This window comes from Culex pipiens, chromosome 2 (genome assembly GCF_016801865.2).
Source record: "Culex pipiens pallens isolate TS chromosome 2, TS_CPP_V2, whole genome shotgun sequence".
Lineage (NCBI taxonomy): Eukaryota > Metazoa > Arthropoda > Insecta > Diptera > Culicidae > Culex > Culex pipiens.
The window spans coordinates 14029989-14057911 of record NC_068938.1 but is presented as its reverse complement, the minus strand read 5'-3'; the positions used below and the strand labels follow the sequence as shown (position 1 = coordinate 14057911).

General features: G+C 37.0%; 4 protein-coding genes across 4 annotated transcripts; 1 reads left to right on the top strand and 3 right to left on the bottom strand.

Moving 5' to 3' along the window:
* Positions 1–1218: 1218 nt before the first annotated feature.
* On the top strand, positions 1219–2465 carry LOC120413840 (uncharacterized). The gene is made up of 4 exons (XM_039574795.2): positions 1219–1587; positions 1650–1893; positions 1951–2081; positions 2138–2465. Exons 1-4 carry the CDS (start codon positions 1527–1529, stop codon positions 2431–2433), a joined length of 732 nt encoding a protein of 243 aa, XP_039430729.1. The 5' UTR covers positions 1219–1526; the 3' UTR covers positions 2434–2465.
* On the bottom strand, positions 2461–7455 carry LOC120413837 (uncharacterized). The gene is made up of 2 exons (XM_039574791.2): positions 6749–7455; positions 2461–2807 (listed from the first exon to the last, which is right to left on the bottom strand). The coding sequence occupies exons 1-2, from the start codon at positions 7185–7187 to the stop codon at positions 2506–2508; spliced, it is 741 nt and encodes a 246-aa protein (XP_039430725.1). The 5' UTR covers positions 7188–7455; the 3' UTR covers positions 2461–2505.
* A 1018-nt stretch (positions 7456–8473) lies between these two features.
* LOC120413839 (protein takeout-like) lies at positions 8474–9396 on the bottom strand (the record flags this gene model as incomplete). Its single annotated transcript, XM_039574793.2, has 3 exons — positions 8474–8887; positions 8946–9079; positions 9140–9396. Coding segments are annotated over 3 exons (684 nt in total), but the record flags the coding sequence as incomplete, so codon positions are not given.
* Positions 9397–12246: 2850 nt separating this feature from the next.
* LOC120413855 (uncharacterized) lies at positions 12247–26753 on the bottom strand. The gene is made up of 8 exons (XM_052708743.1): positions 26490–26753; positions 20523–20894; positions 20165–20462; positions 15925–15961; positions 15596–15755; positions 13093–13333; positions 12693–12826; positions 12247–12628 (listed from the first exon to the last, which is right to left on the bottom strand). Exons 1-8 carry the CDS (start codon positions 26557–26559, stop codon positions 12336–12338), a joined length of 1605 nt encoding a protein of 534 aa, XP_052564703.1. The 5' UTR covers positions 26560–26753; the 3' UTR covers positions 12247–12335.
* Between the last annotated feature and the right edge of the window lie 1170 nt (positions 26754–27923).

Here is a 27923-nt window from a genome sequence, read left to right as displayed (position 1 = left end):
GCTTTTCAAAGATCATGAAGAAAAGGTTTTAAAAGAAAGGAAAAAAAAATATGAAACGAATATAAAAATCATATTTTTATAATAATTGTATTTTTATTTAATTTTTTTATTTTTTCCAAATTGTATAAATATGAAGCGAATATAAAAATCAGATTTTTTCTATAAAACTCATATTTTTATACAAACATTTTATTTTTTTCATCTTAAAAATTGCAAAAGAACTTAAACATCCGTTATTTTTCGTTACTCAACTGTGATTTGTTTTAGAACATGTCATTTTTGGGAAATTAAATGTACTTTTCGAATCTGCAACAACCCAGAAGGGTCACTTTTCATTTGGGACATTGCGATTTCATTTAAAAATTTCGTAATTTCTGTAACTGTGCAGGGTAATTTTTTCGAATGTAATATTGTTGTACAAAGTTGTAGAGCAGACAATTACCGTCAACTGGGGCGAATCGGTACTACAGTCTGAATAGGGTCAGCACGTTTAAGGCGCTGAAAGGCATCATTCTCGATCGACCATTTGGCGGCCATGTTTCTTTTAGAAAAACATTCAAATCTTGATTCAGAATGTTTCAATCGAAAAATGATTTTCTTTGTGTTGTTTGTAGAAGCATTTTACATACAGTGATTATTTTTTCATTTCAATTTATTATTTCTGGACCCTGAACTCAGAACCGTCATTGACAGTCATCGCTCCAAAAGTGAAAGACACCATCTACGACCTTAAGGGCACTTAAAAGCTTCAAATTTGAAAATGAATAAACACATTTTGTTGCTCTGAATCTGGTCTAACTGAAACCACTCAAAAATATCAAAATATTAGGATGATTACGTTTCTGCACCATTACTAAAACTGCTGTCCCAATTCGCTTTAGTGTCCCGATAAGCCCCAGATGACGATACAAAAAAAATATAAACTTAAGACTTTTGCTCGAAACTAAACGAGTAATCGCGATTGCACGAATACATATTTTGAAAGTTTACCTTTTTTTGTTTCTCTTTGTTTCGTCGTTCGTGTCTGTCGCGGGTGACCTTGAACGGCTATGATCGGCACAGCCACTGGTGATCAGGGACCAGAATTACCCAGGACCAAATTTCAAGCAAATTGAAGAGGGGTCGGGCAACATTTTCCAATTTAATGTGAGTTGGCAGAGAATGACGCAGCTACAAAAAATAACATTCAAAAGAAGAAAAAAAGTCCATTCCATCCATTGCAATCACTACGAAGGTGGAAATTCCTCACCGGTTGAGAAACACTGCGCTAGACTAAACAGCAGACTTAGAACAACAGCAGCAACAAAAAGTGCGTGCCATTCTGCCAGGAAGCATCCAACGTCTTCTCAAACTATCCTAGCTTCCAATCTCGTCGTGATGGCACGTTTCCAAACAATAGCTTGTTCATGTATAAATAAATCTCCAACCGTTACCAGCAAGCTCACTGCTGGGCGCACACCAGTTGGCGCTAAATTAGTTGTTAATGATTTTATAATTGGCTGGTTGAGTTGTTAGTAAAAGTGACGATGCTTGCGGTAATTAGTTTGATTGTGATGCTAAACGTTGGCGTTGGTTTGGGAGAATTGTGTAAGTAGTGTGTTACTTATCTGTTTGATTTGTTTTCTGATGAGAATTTCTTCTGAAAAAAGTGCCTCTGATTGAAAACGTGGTTTGTCCTGCCGATTCTGCTAATGTAACGGCTTGCATCATCGAAGCGGTACAAACTATCAAGGAACCACTCATTACCGGTGATTACGGCGATGGAGTCAAGGGGATCGTGCTGGATCCTTACGTGATCAACAAACTGGAAGTTAATCGCGGTCCAAGCTTCAAGGCATCGTTGAAGAATGTACTCATTACGGGTGTGAGAAACTTCCAAATTGAAAAATTACGGTAAGCTTTTGATTTATGGGTTGGTCACAATGAACTAAATGTTAACATGCTTGACAGAACTGATTTGAGAAAGAAGAAGTTCTTGGTTGCAGTCACCTTTCCGGATCTGGTCGTTCGAGGACAATACAAACTCGAAATGAACATAGTTCTACTGAAACTCACCGGAAATGGGCCGTTCAATCTGACTGGTATGTCAAAATCGTAAAAAAATATCTCATCCCAACTGACCCATTTCTGCTCACAGATGATCCACTGCTCAAAGTGAACTTGGAATTCTACACCGACAAGAAGAATGTGGTCTTTACGAGACCTGTCCATGTTGACTTGGAGTTCGTCCATCCGCAGCTCTATCTGGGCAATCTGTTCAACGGGGATCCCAAACTGGAGGCCATCGATAACCAAGCCATCAATGACAATCCAAACATTCTACTGAACGAACTTAAGCCCGAGCTGGAACGACACTTTGAAGAGTCTTTCTACCAGATTGCTTCTACGATCACGAAGGGAGCCTCTGCTGACGAACTATTTCCGGGATATTAAGCTAGATACAGAAATAAAAGGCGCCCAACCAATTCTAAACATTTTAATCTATTCGATACTAAGTCAATTCTCTCACGGTGGCAGCAGCTCCGACTCCTCAGCACCCTCGACAACACTGTTGGAAATATCCGTAAAGATCCGCGCCAGCTGCTTCTCAAAGACCGGCTTCACCTCGTCCAGCAGCAGGTTTGGGTTCTCGTTGATCGCTCGATTTCCGAACGCCTCCAGCTCCTTGTCACCGTTGAACAGCCCGGTCAGATCGAACCGCGCCTTCGGGAAGCGCAATTTCATCTCGATTGGGTTGAACCGGATGTAGTTCTTGCCCCCGGATGGGACCACCTGGTATTCCATCTTGAGGTTGGCCACCGTGTCGGCTGAGACGAAAAAAAAAATGTGAAGAATAGTTATTAAGTCGGTATGGAATGCGCCTACAGGTAGGCAGCAACTAACTAGCAAGTTTCTCATGAAGTAGCGTGTCTCAATCACATTATTCATTCATAATTGTTTTCACAGTAGAGATGTTCACTGAGATTCATCAACTTGATAACATTTCATCTAGAGGTATTCACGTTTCAGATATAAGTTTCACACACTCTTACGCACTTTTAAATCAAACCTCCTCCACGTGTTATGTAATACCAATTTTATATTGTATTGAATTGTATCAAGGCTGAAACAATGAACGAACAAACCTAGATCGAGTAGAATTCCCATGATCCGATTTAATATCTGAATTTCTCCCTCACACACGTTTCATGCATCCTCGCCTATCGCGATTGAAGATTGATAGTTTTGTTTGTTTTCAAGGAGAGTTAGTGCTTGTGACGTACATTGTAAGACTATTTATAAAGAAATTAGTAGTGAAAGAATCTCTCGATAAAATGTAGCGAGTGTTTATTTAACGGCTGTATAAAATTTTGCAAAAAATTGTGGTATTTAAATTCATGTGACTAAATGTAACATTTTTGATATCTTGACGCACGTCTAAACAATATTATTTAGGCAAGTGACAATATAGCAAAAACACGACGAAAAGAAACAATAATTTGATACATTTAATACTATTAACTATTCTAGAAATATATGTTCATTACCAGACCCACCTAAATAGTCACGATTAGGTATTACGAAGTTTGCTCTTTGAGACAAGTCATGTGGAAGCTTGAGGTTCAAAAACAATGTAGAAAATTCACCAGGACTTTTAAAATAACATCAATAATTGAACAATTTATCGTGCATCGTAAACAAACCACAATATTTGTCTGAAAAATCTCCACCAGCTCAAACAGCAGTTGTCCCGAGCCCTCTTAGATTTGCATAAAACTTTGTCCTAAGAAGCTATATTGGTCGTGGATCTAGAATTCAAGGTCTATTTCTCGATATCTCTAGCAAAACATTGTAATAGGGCCGAAGACGAAGTGTTAACAAAGAGTCTGTCCTGCTCGTTCCAAATGTAAACATCAACTGACGTGAGCAGGATAGACTCTTTGTTTACACTTCGGCTTCGGTCCTATTACAGTGTTTTGCTTGATCTTTTTTATTTAATATTCAAAAAAATACGTGTTTCATCAATAATTTGAAGCCTTGAATGACAATGATTTGGAAACTTCGTATCAAAGAGACATTTAATTTAATAAATACTAGAAATAAAAAAAACACTTATTTTTCACTTTAAAAAAACACTTTTTTACAAAAAGAAACTAATTAAAATTAAAAAAAAGCTAAATTTCTGATTTTGAGCTTTATTTCCGATGTTTCGATACAAAAAGTATACGAAATCGTGTATACATCAGCAAAACATCAATAAATTTATGAAAAACAAAATTCCCTAAACTTTTACATCTTTACCGATCTGTGGTCCCAAAATTCATAATTTGTTAAAATATTTAAAAGGTTTTATTTGATTGCAAAAAAAATAATCAAGCTGCTCAAAGAGCCGGTTCACTAAAAAAAAGCTAACGAACCATAGTTCACAAAAAAGAGCCGCGATTCTTTTTGAAACTCCGGTCTTCTGAAAGAATTGTTCCAAGATGGATTGATTTAGAAACTTATAGTCTTTCTCTGTTTCCAATTATAATTTATTGAATTTTCAACCAATTTTAGTATAAAATTTGTTAAGGGGTTACATACATGTAGAAAATCTCAATATTTCATATTTCCAAATATTTCTTAAATCCTTTAAAAAGATGATTTCCAGTCACTCCTCAAAGTTTCATGAAGATATTTCATGATTCATGATAGGTGAATAGAAGACGATTTAATTTAAAAGTTTTGCCATGCGCAAAGCGAACTGTCAAACTTTGTAAGCGTTTTTCTCGGAACACAAAGTTGATTTACGGGTGCCACGATATCTCAAGATTGGTTGGACCAAGTTGGCTGAAATTTTGGGGGAAGACTTTCAAGAAATATCCCGTGTGCTTGACGAAGCCGTTTATTAAAAAATTACAAAAATCAAAAACTGACGATTTTTTATATGAAAAACAAAAAAATATTTTTATCTTTTTTTAAAATAAACTTTTTGAAAATCAGCCTTCGTCATTCGATTTGGTCAAAGCAGTGTTAATATATCGTGGCACTCGTTTTTAGAAACTGCTACCTTCAAATATCTATACCTCGGGAATGACGAACCAAATGTCTTCAAATTTATGTTGGTAATAGTTAAAAATGTTTATGTAAATGTCCTGAAAACAAACTTAAAAAAAATTGAGTGTGTTCCAATACCAACCCTAGACATTTTTGCCGATTTACATGTATGTTACCCCTTAACAGGAGTATAAAAAAATATAATTTGAAATATTTCAATGCTTAAAAATAAATTCCAAATTAGTCAAAAATGTCCCACAGTGCACTTTTTCAACAACTTCAGAATAAAAACGTCAGATAAAATTGGGGCTATTTCCCGACATTTTAGGAGTTGAATCGAGATATTTCGTTGAGGGTCTATTGCAAAAAAATTAGAATCTGCTTTTTTGTGGTGACATCTAGTATCCTTGGAAACGAACTCGATTTAGAGTAAATGTGAATCAAAGATTTTTTTAACTTTAATTTTAATGCATGTTTCTGTTGTGAAATTGTCTCAGAAATACGAATATGATAAAATTATCACCAGAAATGGGATCTAAGGGGTCCTCGGAGCAAAAGTTTACACCCAAAAAATATTCACTAAAAGTTAAAGTGTCTATTTTATGTGTTAAACTGCCTTACCCAAAGCGTTATCAGTCTCAGATGGTAGTCCGAGTTGTCCCCTACAAGCTCCAGGTCGAATCGAGTTGATATCTGGATGGAACACATTTTTATTTGAGTTTGAAAATTGTGCTAATTTTTCACTAAATTGCCAAAAACTTTAGATTTAACCAATTGGGATGCTTCACCCCGCATTTTGTAGAATTTGTTAAGCTCTTTCAGATGCACTTTGAATTTTCAAATTGAATTTTGCTTAAGCCTTTTCAAGATTTTTTACGCTTTTGAACCTTCAATCTTTGTGTCCAGATTTGCCCCATTTCCCGTTGACCTAGAGTGCTCAAATTTTGGCCAGATGTTAGTTTTATATGTACAAATAATTTCTAAAAATTTCAGGCATATTGGTGTGGTCGATGCGAGAAAAGTATGCTTTGCTCGTGGACTCGCTCAGAGTGTTGAAAAGAGTTTGCAGAATATTTGAATATTTGGCGAGACCTGCGCCACCTGCTGCCAAAATCCTGAAACTATGTTTTTCCCAACACTTTTTTGCGAATATTCCCATACAAACTTCAACGATCAATAACAACTCCCAAACCTAATCCGATTTGGCTCAAAATTAGCACAGTTACTTATTTTTTCCTAAGGAATCGAGTCAAGGGTTATCCCTAATGTTGATTACAAAGAAACCTCTTTTTACGCGGTGGCGTTACGCTTTTTGTTTCGTAGATTTCTCTTAAACCATACAATATTTTTTCAAGCTTTAAAAATCGTTTCGTAGATCTGAACAAAACCTACAAATTGCTTTAAAAACATTGCAAAAATGTTGCGTCGTTCAAGAGAAATCGACAAATTAGAAAAACGTAACGCACCGCGTAAAAAGAGGTTTCACTGTATTTTTATAGTCACCCTAACCACCACTCGTCCCCATGGGAAAGTCTCATGGAGACGCATGATACTTAAAAGCCGCTTCGAGTTTAGAAGTGCATTCCAGCCGCACCCAACAATGCAATTTAAATTTCTGACATTTCGCCGTCTCAAACGCAACGCTTCGCTAATCACCCTAATTGCCTGCCTTCGGCGCACATTTCTCACACAAATTACAATGCATCCTCTTCTAATTCAATTTTCTACTCACTCAACGTTAGATGAAAGTCGCCCTTTCCGACGGCCCGCATCAGCAGAATGTTCATGCTGAGGTCGTACTGCCCGTCGATCGTCAGCGTCGGAATGACCGCCGTAATGTTGAACTGCCGCTGGTCCAGGTTGTACCGGATTCGCTTCACCTCAAACTTGCTGTTTCCGGTGATGGTCACGTCGGTCAGATTCAGCTGCAGTCCAGGGCCATTGGTGATGTCCAGCCGCTTGAAAAACACCGGATCCATCTTGGGAGCAGCTCGGCCATCGCCGTAGTCCCCCGCGGCCACATTGGGCTTGATCCGCTCGACCACGTTGATGATGCACTGCTCCAGATTGGGGTCATTCCGAGAGCAAACACTTAACACCGGGGCCACAAACGATCGGCCGTAGGGGAAGCCCAGAATGACCAGGAAACTGACCGCCAGCAGCAGCTTCATCTCGACGTTGACTCGACCTTTCGGGGGTGGAGAGGGCACTTCCGCAAGCGGACTGAGCTGATCGTTCCCGGGCACGTTCCAGTCAATTAATGAAAGCTTGATCAGTCCGGCGTAACAGTTTTATACTTGGCCTTAACCTCATCGATCAGCACGGCAGTAGTAGCAGCTGATGTAGCAGCAGCATCTTGGCAAATTTAAACTCTCCCGGGTATACTACTTCCACTGAGAAATTGCAAATTGCATGTGTATTTTTAATGGGACTGTCATCAATTGAATGCACCTTCCCCCTTTAATAAAATTTGTGATGAGGTTCCCGCGGGTACTATTCCCTCGATGCATTCTAATCATTGATTTTTCTATTAAGCTAAACTTGGAATGTACACTATCAAGGGTGAGTTCTGATGAATGGGCTCTCGATCAATGCGTCGATCGAGCAGTCCTATAAATCCTGACCGAGATGCCAGTAGGCCATGAAAGGTCCTACGAACGTTCCTTCAGGAACACCTCGAGGAATCGGCCCATTTTAGTAGATGATTGCCACTTCATCATATTCATAGTTGACTGTGAAACTTTACACAGTTAAAAATCATAGCAACACTTAAAAAAATATTACTTTTTACTAACTTATTGTTCACGGTGAAGTGGAATCTGTGACACGGGTGCGAAACTCAATTAGCAAGCTTTGTGAATTATGCATGAACAGTAGGGTGCCCAGAAAAAAATGACCGCCTGCTCCACAAGCGGAAAACGGTTTATTGTGCAAAATTTGTTTTAGATTGACCCATTGATACCCGAGCCTAAAGTTGGCGAAAAAAATGATTTTCATACAAAAAAGACTTTTTTAAATCGCTAATAACTTTTCAGGATCGAGTTTTACAGCTTTGGTATGTTCTAAAAAGTTGTAGAGCATAAAATTTTCAATATTTTGAGGAATTAGCGTACCGTGCAAACCAAACCGTAAGAAAATTGTGTTTTCCATACATTTTTTCGATTTTTCCCATACAAACTTCACCTTCGAGTATCAATGGGTAAATGTTGACCGATTATGCTCATATTTGGTCCAGAGTCCTGAAATAGCTCAAGGAACAATATTCAGCTTGTGGAGCGAGGTTTTGAGAAAAAATCCCATATTCTGGGCACCCTAATGAGCAGGTAAACGATACCGTTTGAACTGCACATTGTGTGCAAAGCGGGTTGATTGCTATCACATTTGAATCTGGTAAAAAAAAGGAAGGGGCGGGAACAGAATAAGTGAAATCTTTTTTATAGTATTGAGAGGCAACTATTTTTTTATTAGATTTATTATCTGTATCCGACCTTTAGTTCTTAATTCCAAATCTTCAAATTTTAACCTAATTTTGCTCTCGAAAAATAAAAGTGTCCACGTGGTACTGCAAGGACTCAATTTTAAGGCGGCAACAACTCCTGCTCAGTTGCTCCTCCAATCACGGTGTTAGCAATATCGGTAAAAAGCTTTCCCAAAAACACCTCAAGCTCTGGACCCACCTCATCGAGCAGCATGGCCGGGTTCTTGTTGACTACATCGTTAGCCATCTTTCCCAATGCCTTATCACCGTCGAAGAGGTTCTTCAGCTGGACACGAACCTTGTCAAATCGCAACTTAACCACGATTGCCCGCACCTGAACGGTTTGATCCTTTCCAATGTCGTAAGTGAGCTGGAGGTTTACGTTCGTGTTATCTGAAACATTGGGTTGATTTTTGTTGTTGCTACAACCTAAAAAATAATAATACCATACTCAAATTGACTGCAAGATCGCCTTTTCCATAGACATCCATGATGGCAACTTTCATGTTCAGATCGTACTGTCCCTTTAGGGAAATAGTTGGTTCTTTCAAGGTTATGTTGATCACCCTATCTTCTGTGCTGAATCTGAAAGGAACCCCGAAATCAATCAAATTAATTCCCCACACACACCCAAAACCGCCTCACCTGACACGGCCCAGCACAAAACCGCCCAATCCTCGGATCACGGAGTTGGTCAGCTTAACCCGGAAACTGGCCCCGTGGTCGATGTTTAGTTTCGGTATCGAAAACGGTTCCAGCGGGGGTGCCTTCGGATGACCTTCACCAAAATTACCCGAAATAATGTTCGGGCGAATGCTTTCGATGACCCCTCGAACGCATTTTTCATACTGGGGATCGCTTGTCGGACATGCCCGCAGGACTGGGGCTGGAAATTCATGTGATTGTGAAAAATATTATTATTTCTTATTTATACAGTACTTTTTTCAAAAGGTTCCTATGTGCCATATGTTTCCTTTGCTGATATGACATTTTGAAAAATAAGCTTGATTTCATAGATTTATTTGAGCCTTTTCGGTATTATGATAACTTTATCCTAAATTTAAGATTCGAACATTTGAAAAATACGTTGAATTTCCCTTGGAACGAAAAGCACCACTATTTTTGACAGTTGATTGATGAGCATTGAAAGCTTTATTTTACTGTATTTTTTATTTATTTTTTTAATATTGAGTACGCAATCAAATGTTAAAAGCATCTAAATTTACATAAAAACCCCTTTGAACACCAATTATTCAACCAATCACCATTTGAGTGACATTTTTTGAGAATAGTTTATTTTTTCGAAAAAAGGAAGAAGTCGTCCCACCGTCACGGGATATCGAAATTTGTTATCTGTTAAATACCAAAATTACTTGGTGCTATGTCTTTAGGTAGGAAGGGTCATAGCAACTTTTTTCAACTTCGTGTGAGCATTGGCAAAGAATTAGCCAAAGGGGTTTCCACTATTATATGGAGTTTTACTCTTTCAATATTTGTCTATTTTTAACGTAATCAAAATCAAATACTATATTTTGAAATTTATCTTTGCTCAAAATCAACGATAGACACTTTAAAATAATTTCATAAAATTTGAAGTACAAATAGACAAAAATAAAAAAACACGTTTTTTAAAGAATAAGTGAGCATTGTTAAAAGTAAATTTTTACTACATTGGAGTGATGTTTGCGTCGAATAAAAAAATTTCCACCTAATACTATATTTTTAAAAAAGTTCTATTTTTACAAATTGCAATACGGATGCATATATTGTGTGTATGTAGTATGTGAAAATCGAACAAAACGAGCCTGGAACACAGCTAAGTTTTTTTAAATGTGTTATTTAATAAACTAACAATTTATGCTTAAACAAAAACTCTGATAACTAATTTTTAAAATCTTTCTAAAATCGATTTTTAATTTCAAAGTAAAATATGTACTCAAAATTGTTCACAAAATACCGTATTTTTTCGAAAGTTCACAAATGTTCATGATTTGCAATATGGGTATCAAACGAAACGAAATTTTGCATGCTTTTTCACTTTATTAGAGTTGTTTTTGAAAATACTAATATTTTCACAAATTACTATTTTTTTTCGAAAATACTCAAATTTTCAAAACATGGGTATCAAACGAATTTGTTTGCTTTTTCAATTTACTAAAGTTTTTTTTTAAACTAAAATTTTCACAAATTACTGTTTTTTTTTTTGAAAATACTCAAATTTTCTAAGTATGCAATATGTGTACCAAACGAAGCAAAATTTTGTATGGTTTTTCAAGCATTTTTTTGTAAAATACTAAAATTTTCACAAAGTACCTTATTTTTTCGAAAATACTCAATTTTTTAAATATGCCTTATGGGCAAGCTTCCCATGCGCCAGTGCCAACGCACACCGCGGGTTTGGTTTTCTAGCTTCGGTACGAGCCTGAACCCATATGTGTGTTGGTATCTTGGTACATCGTACCAGCGCACCACGGCACTCTCGGCTCGCCCCATCGGTTTTGTGTCTGGTACTCACCCATGACATGAACCCAGCGTGCCGTGGTACGCGCCGTGGTATTGAACCCGGTTTGTACCGCCAGCGCGTACCACGACACGTACCTCGGCTCGTACCGAGTGAAGCACCTTGGCTCATAAACTAGGTTCATGCCATGGGTGAGTGCCAGACACAAAACCGACGCGGCGAGCCGAGAGTGGTGCGCTGGTCGTGTGAGTCGGGTACGGGTGTAAACCGAAAAAAGCAGGCGCAAAGCAAAACCGAGGTACAAGTGAACCGCGTGTACCGCACGGTGCAGGGAAACTTGTTTATGGGTATCAAACGACGCAAAATTTTAAATGATATGAAGCATGCAAAATTTCGCTTCGTTTGCATATTTTAAAAATTTGAGTATTTAAAAAAAAATACGGTAATTTGTGAAGTTTCAGTTTGAAAAAACTCTAATAAACTGAAAAAGCACACGAAATTTCAATTCGTTTGATACCCATAATGCAAATATTTTAAATTTGAGTATTTTCGAAAGAATACGGCTTTTGAGAAAATTTTATTATTTTCAAAGAAACTCTCATAAATTGAAAAGGCAAAGATAACGATTATCGTCCCGAAGATAACATTATCGTTATCGTCAGACGATAATATTATCGCCGATAATTTTATCGATTAACAACCCCTGGTTCTTGGCAGGGTTTGGTACCCTCAGAACATTACCAAGTTTTACATTCCATAATATTTCGAAAAGATCGTTTTTACAATTTATTTTCGTGTCTTACCCTAATCTAATTGAATCTTACATTTATTTATTGATTTATATTGATTTTGCATTTTATTCTGCTGCAAATTAGCTAAATATTAAAACCAACCTAATTTAGCGAAACTTGTTGAAAGGTTCAAGAAAATTACAAATCCAATAACACAGAACTTCATATTCCTGCAGAAGCCGTGAAACAAAACTCAAATTAAGTAACACTTTTTTGGATTTGTAACACTTTCCAAACTAATGCAAACAAATACTTTTTGTCTCTCAGTGGTTTGCCGGTGCTTTTATACCCCATCCAAACTATCATTTGTCATACGAGTTTCCAATTTAACTTTCGAATAGTCCAATTACCAAACTCAACTCCCACTTTGTTACCAGATTTTTCAATTAAATATGATCCAAGTAATTTATGGACAGTCCAATTTGTAGTTTTACACAATTTTCATAACCTTATTTCGTTTTCAGAGAAGCAAGTTTCACAAGTAATAAAACCACAGCAAGCACCTTAATAAATAGTATTTATTCTCTTTTCTAACATTTTTGGTATCTCATCTCCTCAAAACCTATTCTTCCCCTCCCCACACACAGCTTCACGGTGGCAGTATTTCCTGCTCGCTGGCCCCGGCGACGGCCGCGTTGGCAATATCGGTAAAGTATTTGCCCAAACTCTCCTCGAAGGCCGGCTTCACCTCGCCCAGCAGCACGTGCGGATCCTGGTTGATGGCCTCGTTGCCGACCCGGCCCAGCGTCGGATCCCCGTTGAACAGATTCTGCAGCTGGAAGCGGGCCTTGTCGAACTTGAGCTTCACCGCGATCGGCTGGAACTGGACGGTGGAGTCGTCCTTGAAGATGTACTTCAACTGCATGTTGCACAGGGTGTTATCTGTAGTTTAACGAGTTTATTAAGTTATTATAACGGTTGATTTGCAAGTTATTCGATCGCATACTTAGATCCAGCCTGAAATCGCCCCGGCCGGAAATTTTCAGCACCAGAATTTGCATATCAAGCTCGTACTGACCCTTGACGAGCATGGTCGGAATCCGCACGCTCACGTTGAACATCTTCTCGCTCTTGTTCAGCCTGGGGGGGTTGGAAAAGAGAGCACAAACTCACCATTAGCCATGGGAAAGTATTTACACAATCGAGTTATTGCGATACAATCAAATTTGCACATGCGAAGCAGGCCACGTGCTACCTCTGTTAAGTAAGCTCTATTCGTCAAAGGAGGTGCAACGATCTATACTCGATGCATTGCACCTCCCTTATCGCATAAAGGCTCCCTAACCTCGAAAGCATCTAAATAAGCTATAAATTTCCCGGTGCTATTGACGCCAGCCGACACCTACTTGACGCGGCGCATTGTAAAGTCGCCGGCTCCTGCGATCTTCACGTCGGACAGCTTGCAGCGGAATCCGGCCCCCCGGTCGATCGCCATCTGGTCGATCGAGATGGGCTCCAGCGGGGGCGCCTTCGGTTGGCCCTCGCCGTAGTTGCCGGCGGCGATGGCCGGCCGGATGCGCTCCACCACGGCTTTGACGCACTTCTCAAAGTCGGGGTCGCCGCTGGAGCAGGCCGTCAGGACGGGGGCTGGAAAAAAGGATTGTTTTAGAGTGACTTCAGTCGAAGTTAAATGCGGGACTGAGGAATAAGACACGGTCTATGTCGAATATTTGATTTTTTTTTTCACATATCTTTAAAAAAATATGTTGTGTTTTGTGGTTTAATTTTTGAAAAAAGTCTCCTCAAGCTATATTTTTATATCAAAAATATTTCGGCTGTTTCCCATTTGACAAACAAATAATATAAGTTGTTTCTTATATCTTTTTTTTATCTTTTTAGACTGATTAAATTCGAAACCTAATGTTTTTAGCATTGAAAAAAAATCAACAAAAGTTTATTTTGTACAAAAAACAGATAGATCCATTTTTTTCTTCGGAATCTTTAGAACCCAAAAACATACACCAAATTAATTCGTATAATAACAACTTTTTAAACTAAGAACTAATATTTACACTCCTTTCTAAAAAAAATCAGATCCATCCATCCCATCCCATAAAAAAGGACTTATCAAAAATTGTCCCAAAACAAACCAATTGCCAGACCAATACAAAAAATTGGGTAAAATCAACAAACAATTTGATTATTGTTCCTCCTGAGCAATTTTCTCAGATTTTGGTCATTCGATTTTTTTATATTTTTCAATCCGGCTGAAACTTTTATGGTGCTTTCGGTATGCCCAAAGAAGCCATTTTGCATCATTAGTTTGTCCGTTATATTGAATGTTTGGCCCTTTTGTTATGTTAGTCTTGATTTATTTTATTTTTTTGAAAATATTGTTTTCGTAAAAATCGGAAAATTTCACGAATGTTTCATAGTTTAACATTGTAAATCGGACCATTAGTTGCTGAGATATCGACGTTAGAAAATGGTTGGTTGTTTGGGTGAGATTGAGAAAACATCAATTTTCCTGTTTTTAAACCTTTGCATGACAATATCTCAGCAACTAAGGGTCGTATCAACAAAGTTCAAGAAAGCATAATATAGAAAAAAAAATCAGCTTTTTAAAAATATTTTTTTCAAGCGTGGTCAGCCATGTGCACTAATTTTGAAAAATTTAAAACTGGGACTATTTTCAAAAAAGTTACCTAAAACTGGCATTAACTTGAACACGGTGCACTTTATAAAAATTTCACTAAAGTACTTTTTGATTGCAAGTGTGATTTTACATCAAATAATGAAGTTGAAAAATTTTTGCGACCAATATTTTGATTTTTAGAAAAAATCAGTATTTATTAAAAAAAATAATCATACCTCGGTCAAAGATTTTTGTCCACTAAAACATATAAAAAAAGTGTTTTTTTGCAAATAAAGTTTTAGTGACAAAAAGTTAAATTAAAAATCACCAATATTTTTTTACCGTGTATCATTCTTTTTCAGTGTAGTCCTTATCCATACCTACAACTTTGCCGAAGACACCAAATCAATCAAAAATTCCTTCAAAAGATACAGATTTTTGAATTTTCATACATCATTTTTGTATGGACAGCTGCCAAATTTGTATAGAAAATTATATCTTCGAAAAAAGACGAATTTCGTTGAGAATTGCTCTCTTGTCATAAAAAACAACCAGAATATTTAAACGACCTTGGAGCACGGTTAATCAAATAAAGTTGACAATTTACAACTAGGTTTTAATCACATTATGAAAACCGTTTTTTACTTTTTATCAACAAATATTTGTTTACTTGAATATTGAAGCTTAGCTAGACAACGATTAAATTTATGGAATGGGTTCGTAGCTTGAATAGTATTCAAGTTATTTTAAGCTGAAACTCTGGAGTTTTTTTTTTTTGAAAAGGTCCTATAAACAAAATTTTCATTTTTTGCTTTTTGGGTGTTTTTGAATACCCCTGACTCAAGGCGGTTCTAAAAACACCCAAAAAGCAAAAAAAATTAAATTTTGTTTATAGGACCTTTTCAAAAAAAACTCCAGAACTGTTTATAAAGGCACTTGATTTCATTAGTTAACCTAATATAATTCAATTATCCAAATCATTATCTTCTTATTGGGAAACGGGACGACAATTCTAACAAAACTTCTTTTCAATAAAATCCTTTTCTGAACTCGGCACATTGATTGCAATCTTACTATTTATCGTAAACACACAGAACTTTTGTTTGTCACAATTATGTCTACATTTATCTTTCTATATCTAGTTATCAAATGGTGTGTAGAATTTAGTTCTTCTTTATTACTTTAACATCAACACAAATAATGACATATTCTCGAAATCTGCGATCATTTCCTCAACATGCTTAATATAGTTTCATTTCGTTTTGAAAACCAACCTAATCGAGCATAACCACTCCCGCAGCACAGCACCGCTATTAATCCAACGACATAGATCTTCATATCACCGGCTTTCTCCCTGTTCCAAACTTGTTCACACAAAAACAAACTTATCACTCCAGCTTTCCGCAAATCTATCCCGCGACCTGCAGATTTCAACTAATCCGAGCCAATCTACCGGCAGGTGCCTTTATACCACCGATTGTCACTGATTCGAACCGCTCGATTGAAGCCTTAAACGTGAATTAGCTCCAATCAAACCCACTCGCGTACCTAGATATACCTCCACTCAGGCTCTTGAAAACGAGCTGTGAACTTTACTGATCACTTGATCTAACCTCGTCTCGTTGCTGCTTCCGACGGCTCTTTGCGTTAATTAGTGCATACTTAGTGCACACGATGAGCTTCTGGCTTACTGGTAAGTGTACACGTCATAGTTCCAACTAACCCCGCCACCCTCTTCGGATAGTTACGTCGAAGATCTCATCTCATCATATTGCGGGTAATGAGCGGGCAATTACGGATAATCGTGCTTTACTAACTGTATTATTTTCTTCTTAATACATGTATTCAAAGATTCGTTTTTTATAGTAGTTTTTTTTTTTGCTGGTGATAATTTGCTGAGAATTTGTTTGTTATTCGAGGAAGATTATTTCACTATAAAATTGATAGGCTCTGTGAGAATTTTTCTGAACATCGTTTTGAAAATAGTTCACAACTGATTGAGTTGCTCTGGGATAAAACTCGTCAATTTAGAATCATTAGCCTTTTCTAGAAGATGATCATGTTTACAAGTGTAGAGTCAACATCGATTATTCCTCTTATCACACTCACGTAGATTGATGTAGGTACATTAGGGTGGTTAGTTTTGCAAAAAGTTTTGAGGATCGTTCTGAACTTTTGGTAGTTGAATCTATCCCAAAAAAAGTCCAGAACGGTCCATGAAACTTTTTGCAAAACGGATCACCCTAATGTACATCATACAGATTGCTATTCTTAGACGTTTTTTTTTTTAATTATTGTATCTGACTGACTCTTATTCAACAAATGGTTCATGTCTCTATAACATAACTATAATATTGGAAACTTCACAGAACAGAAACGTTCACATCATTAATTATACTGAAATCAAAATAATTGCAATATAGACTACATAGTCAAAAAATGTGTAAATTTGGAAGGTGTGATTTTGGAAAGTTGAATATTACCTCCTTTATGATGTAATTTTACCTCAATTTAGACTGAAAAAGTCACATTACCCAAGAAAAGTGGTAGAATTACACATTTTCAGAGGTAAAATTACATATATTTTCCGACATAAAAGATGTACCCCTTCCCAGAAGTAATACTACCATCTTTTTTTTTTTCACTGTTTATTGAATTATAAAGTATGAGCTAACTGAATGTGATATTTTCAATTTAAGCTGTTTGAAAAGTTGTAGACAATCAATTTAGTGCGTTACTCTGATGTCGAAGCTCGAGCCAAAATTCTGGGTAGTTTGTTATTTTATTTGAAATACGAGATATTTTTATGAGATACGATAACGGAAAATCTAATTAAGTTTTGAACAGGTCTCAGATTTTTTCAACAGAAGAAAGTATTGTGTCTATGTCGAAAATGAAAAAAAACGATTGGAAACAGTCTCAGAAACGGAATTTTTTGCTCTATTTATCCTTAATATTTGAATAAATTTCAATCCAGACCAAAAAAGCCACATGTTTTGCATCATAAAAAAGTGATCAATAAAATAAATCCTGTTAAACCGATTGTTGAGAAGCTGAACCGGCGGAACCATGAGAAAAATTTTCATATTGTTACTTTTTATCAAATTAATAGATAAATGGTTTTCAGGAACAAATCGGGCAAAGGGCCTTTTTGAAGTCTCTGGCGGTTCAGTCCATAATCAATAATTGTTGTTATTGTTTTGTCAAACTAGCCTTTTTCGTTATCAATTTCATGGGATTAGCAATGTGTGTAATGTGTGTGAACCTAGGTGCGCCTTTGAAAAAACAGATTCATATTTTTTTTCTCATCAAGGAACTTTCAAACCAAATTTAATTCAAATACGAGCACTTTGGATTTGGATCTTTCTGATTTGATATACAGCAATTCCATTTGAAAAGAGCCTAAACCGAAAAAAAAGTTCAAAATTTTTCTGGGGGTTCCTTGGCCAAAATAATTAGACCCGTATTTTTTTTGTTTGGCCATAAGGGTGACCTACATCGTGCTAGGGTGGTTCGAAAAATGGCAATTTTCGTCATTTTTCGCAAATACCTCTTTTTTTCGAAAAATCATTTCTCCGCGCCGATTCATCCGATTTTAGCTGTCTTAGACGGAAAAGAAAGGTGATAAGTTTAAAATTTCAGCGACGACCTAAAGATTTTACCAAAAGTTGCGTCTTTCAATTACGGAAATTTTGATACCCAAACTCTATAGGTCATCGCTGAAATTTTAAAGTTATCGCAGTTTTAGTGAAAAAAGTTGATTTTTTGCCGATTTCGTCATTTTCCCGTTTTTGGGCGTGGCGCGTCGAAAAACTCAGTCTTTATTTTCAAAAAATCATATCTCCGAAACGTACGGTTCGACATCGCCAATTTTTTGATATGTTATGTGAAATTTTCCGAGGAATCCGATAAAAATATTTTCAGACATAGGCTCTTTGGTCCAGACACGGTCAAAACGCCATTTTAAGTTTTCATGCGACTTTTTCAAATGTTAAGCTAGATTTTTGAAACTTCTTACTATTTTTCCCAAATAGCCAAACTCATCACCTTTCTTTTGCGTCTAAGACAGCTAAAATCGGATGAAATGGCGCAGAGATATGATTTTTTGAAAAAAAAGAGGTTTTTGCAAAAAATGACGAAAATTGCCATTTTTCGAACCACCCTAGCACGATGTAGGTCATCCTAATGGCCAAACAAAAAATACGGGTCTAATTATTTTGGCCAAGGAACCCCCAGAAAAATTTTGAGCCCGATCGAAGAACTTTTTTTTCGGTTTAGGCTCTTTTCAAATGGAATTGCTGTATAGAAAAGCAGTTATTTTGTCATATAATTTAAAAAATGTTTTCAGTGAAAAAATACTTTAAATTCAAAACGGAACAGATTTTTTTTGTAAACGTAGAGTGTAAACTGTAAACTGTCATTTGAGTAAAATGGATACACTCTTTGTTTACAATGTATGTATCTGTGGTTAGTATGCAATACGTCGTAACAGCCATCGCGACTTCCAACACATTTTTGTTTTTTTTTTCTCTGGAGCAAATCATATTTTTATTGTTTTTCAGTGTAGAGCATTGAAAAAACGTGCAGATGAACAATTCAAAGCATTTTTGAGCTCGATAATTTCTTAATCTTAATAAATTTTGTTTGCTGTGGCCTTTTGAAATGTTATGCATTATACCGTGTAGCCCACCTGGAAGTATTCTAAAGTTAAAATTATTTTCAAAGAAATCGTTTTCCCAATCACATAATTTTAATGATCAATAATTGATGTTATCTTCAGATCTTGCAAGACTCGTTGATAAAATATTTTTTAAATCCTTTTTTAAACACCACTGAAAACTTCAACTTTTTCTTCAAGCCCTTCTGGCAACCATCAGCTTGCTCGGTTGCATGAGCGTCGCGACGCCTACCCTGAATCTTTTTTGCCATAGCAACAAGTGCTGCAAGAAGATAGTGAAGAAAAAGTTGAAGTTTTTGAGCGATTATGTTATAAACTCTGTAACCTTCTTAATATTTGACGAATCTTTTCGCATTCTTCGACAAAGTTGTTCCCTGGAACACGAACTATAAGTTCGTGAGGTTTTTGAAAAGTGCAAGATCGATAAGAGGCTCAAAACTGGCTAAAACCAAAATGCGCCGACTTTACAAAAAGTCAAAGCGCCAGCACCGCAAAAGTTGTTTCGACCGTCTCTTAGTTGTAAGTTGGTTTGATAGGGATAACTGCGAAATTGATTATAACAAACACAAACCGTTACGCTTAGTGTGCCGTAAATAGGTACATTTCCATTAGGCCGCTGAACATGAAGACCCAAAGGGTTTCACTTTTAAGCGATTATCATGAATGAACTCCTTCCACAAATAGCTACTATAAACTTTTCGCCTACTATTATCAACTCTCAGTATACAAACGCAGAGAAGCTGTTCCTTTTTCCTTGAGGCTCCCCCCGCTACGCTCAAAGCCATCGCGGCCTACTGTGATTCATCGGAAACTTGCTAATCACTCGTGACGGTAAACAAGTTCGGACTCTGCTTGACTTATGACCCTCTCTCGCTCTCTATCGTATAGTCCGACAGCCCCCTCGGCCGGATCTCATTAAAGTGCAATTGTCTGGCAGTTTGTCAACACGTGGCAATGCCGGCTAGTCGTCATCGTCGCAAATCATTTTCGCTACTCGCGCGGACACTTATGTAAATCATTTTATTACAGCCATTCGAGTAAATAAAACACACAGAGATGCTAGGATCTTAATCACATGTACACTAGTTTGCTTGCTCGTTCATACGACTACTAATACTAAGTTGGTTCAGGTTCAGTTGCACTTAGACCTTAACGGAGTCTCTACTCGGGGAAGATCTCGTCCAAGTCGGCATCCTTCACCAAACTGTTGGCGATCTCGGTGAACTTCTTCGACAGGTTCTGCTCGAAGGATTCCTTTACCTCGTCCAGCAGGACCATCGGGTTCTCGTTAATGGCATCGTTGCCGACACGCTCAAGCGTAGGATCCCCGTTGAACAGGTTGGTCAGGTAGAAGCGGGCCTTGTCGAACTTGAGCTTCAGATCGATCGGCCGGAATCGCGTCAGATCCCGATCGCCAACACGTTCCGTGTAGTACTCCAACCGGAGGATCGCCTTGGTTTCGTCTAAAATTAAGAGATTTATTTAAATTTCGCCCATCCAGCTTAATCCGCAACTCAACTTACTCAAAGTAGCCGAGATGTCTCCCTTTCCGGCGATTCGCAGCACCAGAATATTCATGTTCAGCGAATACTTCCCCTTAACATCCAGCGAGGGAAGAATTACGCTCACGTTGATCTTCCGATCGTCCAGATTGGTCTTGAGCTTCTTGATCACAAACTGGCCGGCGCCGGCAATGACCAAGTTGGAAAAGTTAGCCCCAAAGGTGTTGCCTCGCTCGATGCGGATCTTCTCGATCACCACCGGTTCCAGCTTGGGTAGCACGTTGGACGAGCCGTAGTTGCCGGAGGCCACGTTCGGTCGTATCCGCTCCACCACGTCCTGGATGCACTTGTCCAGGTTGGGGTCTTTCCGTTTGCATACTGACAGAATGGGCTCTGGAGGGGGAGGGAAAAGTGAAATTTTATAAATAACATGCATGGTTAAATTGAGTTAAAATTATTTTTTCAAGATTAATTAAGATTCGAGTACCCAATATTAGTAAAAAAAAAACAAATTTATTAATTATATAAGATTTAAATTCAAGAGTTTTTTTTTCAAAAGGTCCTATAAGCTATTGTCTTCCGTATGTTTATAGGACCTTATCAAAAAAAACTCTGGAATTTATAGTAGGGTTGCCACATTTGATTCTGTATTTTTGAGAGCCACAAATCTGTATCATTGGGAAAAAACCTGTATTTGCAATCTGTATTGACATTCTAGAACAAAATTTATACAAAAAATATTCTAGATCTTTTTTAACCCGTAAAAATGACAAACAATCTAACATTTAATGTCTAGACTTATTCAACAAATTTAATAAAAACGATTTAAAAAAATAAACATTTAATGTCTAAACTTATTCAACAAATTTAATAAAAAGGATTTAAAAAAATAAAAAAAAAATTCATTTATTATGTTATGTGTTTTAATTTATTATGCTATGTATGTATGTTTTTTTTATAATCTATATTTCTGTACATACAGTTTCTGTATAGCAAAATCACCTCAAAAATCTATATTTGTGGCAACCCTGTATAGGGAACAAGAAAGCGAAGTAGCTTATTATCGTCGCTTATTATTGTCGGTGAAATATTTGCAAATTCAAACTAATACATTAAAAAAGTATCAAATATCATCCAATTTAAAGTTGAGTGCCTCTAAGTGAAGCAAAAACAGCCAAAGCTATTAACCAAACCAACTTTTTTTACAACATCAAGAATTACTCAATCATGGTCTGATCACTTCAAGGTCTTCGACGAATCCCTTTTTTAACCGTTCTGCAGAATAATCCTCCGTTCTCCAGACACGCTCTTTGCGTTCCGGGAATTTTCGGCGGTCAACAATAATATTGACTTCTCATCAACTTGTTCTTTATGGGAATTTCGGTGCTAACGAGCGGCGGACACGAACCCCGTGTTTATTCGACAATTTTGTCTTATATCATCCTTCAGGCATCACTGATTTGCAAATTATAAAACATGTTTTTTTTCCAGAAGTGTGTACTTAAATTCTAATTACGGGTCATCTTGCCGATAGAGAGAGTCATCTGGCTTGCTAGTTGCTAAATCGCCTAAAAGTAGATAACGCCCCGATGTACGTCGGACACTCTTGCGTGAAGCTAACGAAGCGTTACTAAGCAGCGACTACCGGCCTACTAAGTCGCGGTTGTTGTTTTTGTGTACATAAGGTGCGAATTTCTCACCTCAATCAAAGTAAAATTTTGCTCACGTGTTGGATTTGTTTGTTTGTTTTTGCCGTTACATCCGGCTCCAAATAGCGTCTTGAAACGCACCTCCAGATTTAATCTAAATGTTCAAATTAGGGTTCTAATGAGCTCGGTGGTGCTAAACGGTCAGGTCGCCAGGGTATCGTGATTTGGTTCGTAGATAGGAATCTTGCGTGCGAGCAATATAATAAGTTGAGTGAGTTGAGGAATTGATGGACGTTGGTGTTGGCAGGCACGTGTGAATTTTTAACACTTGTTCTAGCCGGTGACTACGGCGAAGTTCTTCCAGCAGCGTTCTTCCGCATCATCGTAAAAAAACCGCCAAAGCCTACTTAGATGCCGGGTGCCACTCGGTCTGGTTGGTTTTGTTAGGGTTGAGCAAGGTCATAGAATTGAGGAAACCTTGGGTTAAGATGGTTCAATAAACCGTTAGAGGGGTGGACTCTTTTTCAAGGTATAGAAGGTTACTTTGGGTTGTTGACCCGACCTGGTCTCTTGTTTTGAGGAGGTCACGTTAACACCTTTCGATCAATCATCGAATCCGGCTTTGATTTTAATCATGCGAGAAAATTTCAATTCTGTGAAAATTGCTATTGGTTGTCTGTATTGTTACATCGGAATTACGAAACCAACCTTCATCTCAAATTGAAGTTTGTTTGAAGGTTTAAATCGATTTCCCCGAAACTTAAACTCCATTTTGATGCATTGGTTCCCACATCACAATTGAAGGTAATTACAGTGTGTAAAGATTGTTAAAATCAATATTTTCTCACATTTTACTAACACCGTGCTGCCTCGCCAATGTAACGCTGTCAATGACGTCTATGTTAAGCACTATTTATAAAGTGGAAGCTTCTTGTTGTTTATCTCGTTTGAAAATCAATTTGTTGAACGACGTATACTTGAGAGATCTAATAGCTGTAATAAAATTAATCTTTCAAAATCAAATCAAATTATTCGCTCTACAGCATTGCCTTGGCGTTCTCGATTGCGAGATTCCTACTCGAAACTAGGTGTCCGAAGGCTTGATTGTTGAGGCAATTGCAAACCTCTTTTTACATCTAAGTTTCCATCCACCCCGGGATTCGAACTGACGACCTTTGGATTGTTAGTCCAACTGCCTACAAGCGACTCCACCGAGACAGGACCCAGGGAGACGACTCCTACACCTGGACTGAGCTAACGACCTAACCTTTTTGGTTAGTCCGGGGCCAACATTTACTTCCCGTCCGACGGAAGGCGTGATCAGACAAATCTCGTCTCGAAAAATGCCACCGGAACCGTCTGGGATCGAACCCAGGCCGATTGGGTGAGAGGCAATCACGCTTACCCCTACACCACGGTTCCCGGCCGATCTTTACAAATTGTTATTTATAAAGAATATGAAATTGAATATTTCCATTGCACATGAATGAATTATTAGGATAAAAAAGTAAGTACATTAATTAAACAAAATATTAAAACAAAATTGTGAAAAATAAAAACAATATCAAAAACAAATGTTCCATTATTGAAACGATTACGAAAAAAATACACTTAAAGAGACGTTGCTTGAGTTTAAAAAAATTGTTTAAAAGTTTATTAAAAATTACATTTAATTGTATTAAAATTGAAATTTTAAACAGCCTTTTTGGTAGTTTAATTTAAGACTTAGTTTTTTTTTTAAACAAAAACATCTGACAACAAAATTTTACAAAAGTTTATTGAATCACTTTCAATTACATTAGTCCACAAAAAAACATTCACTCCAGATGATCCAAACAAGATAAACATATTTTTCATTTTATTATTTTTAGTCGTTTAGCTAAAACATGACCTCAAAAATGCTTTTGAGTGATCTAGGATTATGTTATCCAAGATGGCTGTCGATATAACGTTTTAAAAATAATGTTGTTCATTATTTTCTAAAGTTTAACCCACAAGTTATGGCTTACCGCACAATTTCAAGACTTTAAAAAATCTTGAGTAATTCTTTACGTTTTTGTAAATTGATTATTAATCGTCCTTTTGCCTTCCTCAATGAGGTAAGGCTATAATCCTGCACTAAAATTGAACTTTTTATTTAAAGCTCGAAAACCCACCTTGATGTATACATATCGACTCAGAATCGAAAACTGAACAAATGTCTGTGTGTATGTGTGTGTGTATGTGTGTGTGTATGTGACCAATAATGTCACTCAGTTTTCTCAGCACTGGCTGAACCGATTTTGATCAAACCAGTCGCATTCGACTTGGTTTAGGGTCCCATACGGTGCTATTGAATTGTTTGAAGTTTCGATAAGTAGTTCAAAAGTTATGTATAAAAATGTGTTTTCGCATATTTTCGGAAGTTGAATAAATGGCAATAATCTGAACCAAACATCATCATGTTATACATCGTTAGTTAGGTAATTCCTTTCCAACGAGTCCAAAACATTGATAATCTGGCAACCCTGTCTCAAGTTATAACCACTTAAGTGACACTTATGTACTTTTTTGTAGCCGGATCTCACTTAAATGTATGTAAACAATATCCGGAGCCATCATCCGACCCATCGTTGGTAAGGTAATCGAAAGACCTTTCCAACGAGTCTAAAATATTGAAGATCTGGCAACCCTGTCTCAAGCTATGACCACTTATGAGTCCTTGAGTGATATGTGTGTTTTTTGTATTCCGGAACTTAACGTAATTAGACGAAATTTGTGTCCAAACCCTTCATATCACATATCAACCATTATTGGAAAAGAGTGAGGAAGGCACCAACCACATAGGTGGATTAAGTTAGTTTTTTATTTAAATGAGACTTTGTACATTTTTCTCCATACAATTTTAAGACTGAAATTCGAAAATATGTTCCTATAAGAGAGATTTTCTGATCGATTTGGTGTCTCCGGCAAAGCTGATGGTATATTATAATTAGGACTATTCAGAAAGAAATTAGTGCATGGAAAAACGATTTTTATATTTCACTTTTCACCACAGAACTCGATTATGACATTCTTACCACCTTAATTTTATTTATATTTTTAGTTTATTAAAAAGTGCCAACTTGTGAGCTATTGCTATAGCCTAGTTACAAATATTTGAAAAATTAAACCTTTGTCGAAAAAAATAAGAATTTAAAATTTGAATTCGAATTCAGCATTTAAAAAAGCCCAAATAATAAATAAAATTGTGGACTTTGTTGCGAAGCCTTCAAAAAATCACAATTGTTCATCATGAATGGCTGGTACAAATTTTATTTTAAGGGTGCACAGCAATGAAGGAAGTTGTTGTCTTCTTACTCCAAAATTGTCAAACTTACGGACCCAATCCTGCAACAATGTGATTGTAAAAATGGTCAAACTTTGTTGTAAATTACTTTGTGAACAATAGTTTAGGGGATGAATGAAAAAATATTTCGTTTGTACCCGTAGTTTTTAAGATACTAAAATGTCTGTAACAAAAATCTGGGTGCAAAAGCTCTGGTTGATGTGTACCGTTAATTTCAAATTTCAAGCCAAATTCACAAAAAAAGCAAAAAGTATTTTTAAATCAATGAATTTAATTTATGAACATATTTTCCCCTAAGTTGCACGTCCTTTTCTGACGTGGTGGATGTGGTCTCGAAATTCAAAATTTGTAAAAAGCCTAAAAATGCTCGGTTTAAAAAAAAACATAGTTCATAGTTTATAACAGATTGTAAAAGTTTTTTCAATGTATTTTTTTAAATCTAAACTCGTACAGAGTACTTAAAAATGCCTTTATACGGAAATGAACTTCCAAATTCGCGGAAACGGTAATTTTTTTTATAAAATTGTGATTTTTTCGAGTGCTTGGAAGTTTATTTGTAGAAAAATGATATATATAGAAGGTAGGATGATTAGAATCATGTCTTCAACATTATTTATTCCAGTTTTAGAATATGCTTGGTTTGATTTAAATTTTATTAGTTTCATTTACACCTTTTTCTATATATCAGACACTAACTTTCTCATCAAAACACAAATTGTTAGTTGACCGTGGTTCACCTCTTTATGTATTTTTACTATTTGTTTAGATTGTTTTAGGCACGTTTCATGCATGTTTCTTCCTCCATTGATTCCACCTGTTGTAATCTGTCACTGAACTACATCTCGCACCTGCCCCACGTCCTAGACACCGCAACATTCCATTACACAACACTTCACGAAGGAGATCGATCGTTTGCACTCTCACGCATAATCAGTCTATGCAAAGGTCGTCCCACTACTACGCACTGGTGCACTTTGCGCCACTCTGCCAGCGTGCACCTACTAAACTCACCCAAATAGGCGTAGCTGAACCCTAGATTCAGCACCACCAGCAGCATGCAACCGGCCACCACGTGCTTCATCGTCGTCTAGTTTCTCGAGAAATTTGTCACTGTTGGTTCTAGCCCTTAAAACCGGTCCCCGGCAATCAACTGCTACACTACTCCACGAAAGGATCTGCAACTATCTGCGTTTAAGGACCTCCACTGGATCGCAATCCGCGCACCACCACCTGACCACGAACTGACCACCTTAATTACCGCAAACAGACTGATTTGACGAGACGTCGAACGCCGCTATATTTATACAATCTACACACCCCAACAGGCAAATCGCCAGAACAGCGGCCGAAGATGATCGACGTGTAGAACGTAGAATTTTTCGTGTGTTTTCGTGCTTTTGTTGTCTAACGCGCCGCCACGTTAGATTAGCCGGCGAAAAGGTTTCAGCTGTAACGACGAAGCTGGAAGGAAGAAGCATGACATGCTCAAGTTTACAATTTAATCGTCTGCTGTTGGCTCCCTGCTGGATTAGTTTGCTCGAATTGAATTCTCATTGTTAGCGCAAGTAGGATGTTCCGGGATTTCGACATGGCTTTGTCCTATTGTTCAATTTAAACAGATTTATTAAATATATCTTTTGGAAATTGTTACTTAACAAATTCTGATATAACTGCAGTTGTAAAGACGTCATACAACTCTTTCTCGCTTAACAATGGCCTAATAAGTTCATAAACCTTACCTTACTCATTAGAAGTCATTTACCCGCTTGAAACTCGTAAGTTATATCTTGTGTCATGAGAAAACGGAAAACATTCGTAAAATTGAAGATGAAATTGCAAAAGCTAAAATTGGTTTACACACTCTTCAAATTAGAAAATGTATGCCTCCTGAGCATTTGACTACTCATCGAGCTTGATCACAAGCGTGAAAGCATCAATCAGCAACGATGTCACCTCCCTACACCCCTTTTATGTGCACACCCTTATTAGTATCATCAGCATCGCAGTTAATTTTCAAAAGGGATGACGAAGCAGTTTCCACACAGTAAAAAAAAGTTAAGGGTGCACAGCAACAAAGGTTGTCTTTTTATTCCAAAATTGTCAAATTTACGGACCTAATCCTGCAAAAACGTGAATGTAAAATAGTCAAACTTTGTTGTAAATTACTTTGTGGACAGTACTTTGGGATGAATAAAAAAGTATGTCGATAGCAACCGTAGTTTTAAAGATACTAAAATGTCTGTAACAAAAATCTGGATGCAAAAACTCTGGTTGATGTGCACCGTTAAACCTAATGCAAATTGAAAATTTTAAGGTGTAAATTTGACTCTTTTTATGTTAAAAAAGTTACCCAAACTTATGAATAAAATGTTGCAATTTACAAAAAAACTGGTAAACTTTACAACCTCTTTCAATTTTGCAATCATTTATGTAAAATTAAGTAAC